A 4,772-nucleotide genomic window follows, 5' to 3' on the forward strand; every position below is an offset into this window, starting at 1 on the left:
AAAATTTATTTACTCAAACTAAGTACAAGACATTGATAAACAACAATAAACCACTAGAACATTCTGTAATATAAATGTAACAAACAAGACATAACACAAAGATGTAAAAAAAAATAAACATTAACTGTATTTACACATAGATATGTATTTACAAGTATTTACAAACGATCTTTAAACAAGTAGGAGTATTTACATTTTGACATTAATTAGTTGCAGCTGAGGTAAGTATCAAGATATATTTACATGTTAACATATTTACAGTATTTACAAGATTATTATTTTTATGGTGGTGGCTGTCCATGTTGTTTCTGCTGGCGTTGTTCAACCAGCCACTCCTCCAAAGATTTGCCACCAGAGACGCTGGGGCAAAAAGTAGCACTGCCAAAGCGGCTGTGGCCAAACTCCTTCGTTTTGGGCTGGCCACACTTGGAGCACTGGTTATATGCCGCTTCACGGACATATTTTCTTTTGTGTGCTCCACTGGCCTCCTCTTCTGCCCTGCGTCGCCTGTTTCTCTGTGTGAAGCGGGACACAGACACTGGGGCAGTGGGAGCAGGAGTAACTGGTGCGGCAGGAAACACTGGAGTTGGAGCCAGGAGAGGAGCAGCTGAAGGGCCACCTGCAGCTGCTGCTACCAGTGCGGGCACAGGGTTCAATAAAACAAACTGGGGCATTGGCGCAGGGACTGATGGAAGAGAAGGGGCTGCTGGGGTGATGGGCCGCACAATTGTAGCACTGGCGGGTCGTCTGCCCGGCCGCAGCTTAGGAGCCTGTCCCGCTCTGTTTGGAGGAAGGACAAACTCGTGCCGGGCCCCTGATGTGGACGGAGCCTCATCCAGCCTTTCCCGTGGAGCAGGAAGCTGTGAGCTGGCCACAGTGAAGCGGTCTTCTGCAGCAAGACCCTGGGTGAGGACAGTCACTTCCTGGGTGTTCTCCCTTCGATTAAACCTGCAATAAAAACAAAATATTTATTATAAATAACTGCAAGCTTTCTTTCAAATGACAATGTAAAACTATTGTGCTTACCACTGAGTGAGAGTCCTTTGATTCAGCACAAACAGCTGAAGTGACGTGGCCTCCATCAGAGTGTGGCAGTTCAGCACCAGGTCTCGGATGTGGTGGTAGTCATTGAGCACCTTGGTCCAACGAGGAAGACGGACTCCATCCTTTTTAGTTGGGGACTTGTGCAGTGCACAAAGTTTGATGCACATGGCTTCAACTAAGCGACTGGTGCTGGGCCACTGAGCCGGCCCCCCAGGATGACCGATCAGACATCTCTTCACACTCTCCACACCCGGTGTCACTCCTGTGTTTTTTGGCGGCTTGAAGCGTCCATGGGTCAGCTTGGGCTGGTGTCTGGGCTGATAGTGGATCCTCTTCTTGTCCCCATCAGGAAGAGCAGTCCACAGGCGGATGACCTCTGTGACCTGCTGCTCGTCCAGGTAGAGTGCCTGACGGAGGGACACCAGGTACTCAGCCAGATCCTGCACCTTATCCCAGCCCGCGAGGCCATCGGGTCCAAGAACAGGAGCCTGCAGGGAAGTATTACAATAACAATGCACAGCATGTTAGATGTCAGAGTGTAAAAGCAAAAATGAACTAATAATGAGCAGCTTACTTACAGGAGCCTGGTCTGCAACACTGGACCCAGTTGATGTTGCAGGACCAGAGGCAATACTTGGCTGGACAGAAGACTGCTGTGGCGGAGACTGCAGAGGAGGTTGTAGAGGAGACTGGGCTGGGCGCAGCTGCGGAGACTGCTGAGGAAGGTGAACAGGGCGCTGCAGAGGTGGATGTAGAGGAGGCAGAGCAGGGCGCTGCTGAGGAGACTGCGGAGGAGGGTGTAGAGGAGGCAGAGCAGGGCGCTGCTGAGGAGGCTGAGCAGGGCGCTGCAGTCCTTGGCTGGATGTGGGTGGCTGCAGTGAGGATGGTCCTGGTGCGGAGGGACAGGGGTTGAAGACCTGCGGCCCTCTGCTGTGGACTGGGACAGTCTCAGTGGGGTCAAAGAGGACAGGCACTGTGAGGTCCTCTGGTTCCTCCTCAACGAAGCCTTCATCCTGAACCACCTCATCGTCCATCTGCTCCACCAGCCGATCCTCCTCCTCCGGGTTATCCATAACAGTCAGGGATTTCCCAGACTGACTGTATAGATACTCCATACCGAGCAGCTCCCCTGCGAAAGAACACATGCAAAGCACAATCACATTATAATAGCTGTAGTGGCTATTTGTCCATAACAAACTGAAAAAAAAATAAAAAAATCCAACTTTTCAAAGGGCCACTGAGGCTACAGTTTATCAGATCAAAAAGGCATTAATGTTTCAATTAGCCCCTACCAGTGACCAATAAACAATAACGTAAATAACCATCTAAATTTGAAGAAGAAAATAATAAGTGTAAATGCAAAAAAAAGCAAATTCACTTTAGTAAAAGAAAGGAAAGAAATTAGGCTATAAAGGCTAATATTAAGCCTTGTACAAAGTACAAATAACTCCCAACAATAGTTGAAGTATTTGAAATAAAGTATAAAAATGTACACTCAAACACCTGTATAACGTATAATCTTTTGTTTGAATTAACATGAATAATTCTCACCTGTGTAAGCCCCTGGAGGCTGATAGCGCTCATCCAGGGACACCTTCAGCACTTTTCGGCTGAGCCGGTCCAATGCCTCCCGCTCAGCACTGCTGTAGGTCCTCAGGTCAGTCTTTCCCCCCACCGCTTCATCCATACGGTCCTGGTTCCAGCGCATCAGGCCTTCCAGGAGATAGGCCTGGAAATGCGCGTCACTGGCACTGGTCCCTAGAGGTGAAATAAAGTCAAATATATGCATGCGATGTATTTAGAACAAATATCATTTAAAACTGAAATTTTCCTTTAAGTTATAACCTACCTGGGATGAAGCGGTTCAAATGGAGGTGAAAAGACTCCAAAGAGGTGGAGCCACGAGCGCACCGGTAGCAGCTGAGCTCCACACCACCCTTCTTCAGGGTGCCTGTTTTCTGGTACAGAGGGAAGCCCTCTGGGTCCTGAATACAGGCGATGTGCCTCTGCTGGTCTATCCAGACCTGTTGGATGCGCTCGTGGTCCAGCAGTGGTACGCCCAGAGTGTCCCTCCCCTTCTCACTGTCCATCTCCGTAATGAGCGCCTTTATCCTCCTGGTGGTCTCCTCCACTCCTCTGGTCCGCTTACGACAGTGCAGGGCCAACTCCTTCCTGGTGATCAGCTTGTCCAGGGCCTTCTCTGAGACTGGACCAGCTCCTCTGGCCTGTAGCTCCCCCTGCTTGGCCAGCCGAAGAGCAGCGACGTCATGTGGATCCAGCTCAAAGATGCACCTGGAGAGCCGAGTCATGTAGGCGCCGTAGAGCGGATGAGCCTCCGTGATGACACCTGCCGCAAAGCGCCGCATGAAGTGCCAGATGTCCAGGCGCACTTGGAGCTCATCCCACTCTGCGAACATGGCTCTGACCTGCGACTGTCCGTGTGGGCTGCAGCAGTCTCTGTCCACATACATGATGGCAGGCGGTGCCACTCCCGCCTCCCTGTACCTCTTCATGAGCCCCGCCGCCATGGGCCACAATCCATGTCCCTCTGCCGCTGTGAGCACTGACACCAACACCTGGCCGTGCTCATTACCCACATTGGTGCACCAACCAGCAGTGTTGGCAGCAGCGCCAGCCAGCTTTTTGGTGACCTATGTAAAAAACAGTAGAAAAACAAATGTAAGATAATGTAAGATAATAAAAATGATTATTATTCAAACTTGACTTTTTATACCTTTTTAGTGGAGTCCATCTTGAGGACAGAGCCAAAGGCCGATGTAATTTTGGCCTTGACCTCAGGTAGCCGCGAGAGGACGTCCCTGGCGTACACAGACAGCAGCCACTTGGGTTTGGGGATGGGTGGGAGGGGCGGGGGCGCAGAGAACACTGGAGGCTCAATGATGGAGGAGTCTGTGAAGGGCTCACAGACAGTGAGGTACTCCAGTGTCCGCTGTGACCACGCTGCTGTGTGCTGCTCCTGTAGCTTCTTGTGAAGCTGTGTGACGCTGTTGCCCTGGGTCCTCTCCCGCATCATAATGACCACACGGTAGTCACACGAGTACCTACAGACAGTCAAATAATTCTGTTCAATGCCACATCTTGTTATTTCAATGTTACTGTCAGTAAAACAATGTATTTAATTGTATGCAGTACAACACATTACAGTTCATTGGTCTAATTATGAATGTGTTCTACCTGTAGGTCAGAATGGCGGGGAATTTCCTGCGGTGTCCCATGTCCAGCTGTCCCAGGATGTCTTCAGACCAGGCTGGATACTTCTTCTTGCACCATTTGCACTCCAGATACTCTGTGGCCATGTCATACCACCCGTCTATGTCCAGGACCTTGCGCACAGTGCGGTAAATACCTGCAGCTGTCAGCTTGTGGCTATTGCAGGCTGGCTGGACACAGACGAGTGGAATGGACCACATCTTCAGCGGCATCCAGAGGAACAAAGGGCGGCAGAAGAAGACATCAGGAGAGGCAGGGGGCTGGGTGAAGACGGTTGGGGGCTGGGGAGGGTACCACCAGAAATTGGGGTGTGGCGTCAGCTCTGGCTTCCCTGTTCTGGTGTTGGCCCTGAACAGAGTCTTCCTGATCCAGTCCTGCTGGAAAGATGGGAGCTGCTCGTTCCAGTGCACTGGAAGCTCTGCGGGCGGATGGGACACCTGGCCAGGGGTCCACAATGCTGGAGCAGGAGCAGCAGCAGGGGCTGGAGCAGGAGCAGC

The 4,772-nt window shown here is 50.9% G+C and overlaps 1 protein-coding gene across 1 annotated transcript in view; it reads right to left on the reverse strand.

The window, feature by feature from the left end:
* LOC306963493 (uncharacterized protein) overlaps positions 1-4,772 on the reverse strand; it is a gene marked incomplete at its 5' end in the record, with an annotated part of 80,248 nt that overhangs the window by 75,342 nt on the left and 134 nt on the right. Inside the window, 7 exons of the mRNA XM_079557064.1 lie at positions 327-948; positions 1,027-1,532; positions 1,623-2,173; positions 2,596-2,802; positions 2,894-3,695; positions 3,779-4,106; positions 4,240-4,712. Coding sequence (XP_079413190.1) covers positions 327-948; positions 1,027-1,532; positions 1,623-2,173; positions 2,596-2,802; positions 2,894-3,695; positions 3,779-4,106; positions 4,240-4,712 — 3,489 coding nt within the window. The remainder of the gene's footprint in view (positions 1-326; positions 949-1,026; positions 1,533-1,622; positions 2,174-2,595; positions 2,803-2,893; positions 3,696-3,778; positions 4,107-4,239; positions 4,713-4,772) is intronic.

This window comes from Gobius niger (genome assembly GCF_951799975.1).
Source record: "Gobius niger genome assembly, chromosome: 5".
Taxonomy (NCBI): domain Eukaryota; kingdom Metazoa; phylum Chordata; class Actinopteri; order Gobiiformes; family Gobiidae; genus Gobius; species Gobius niger.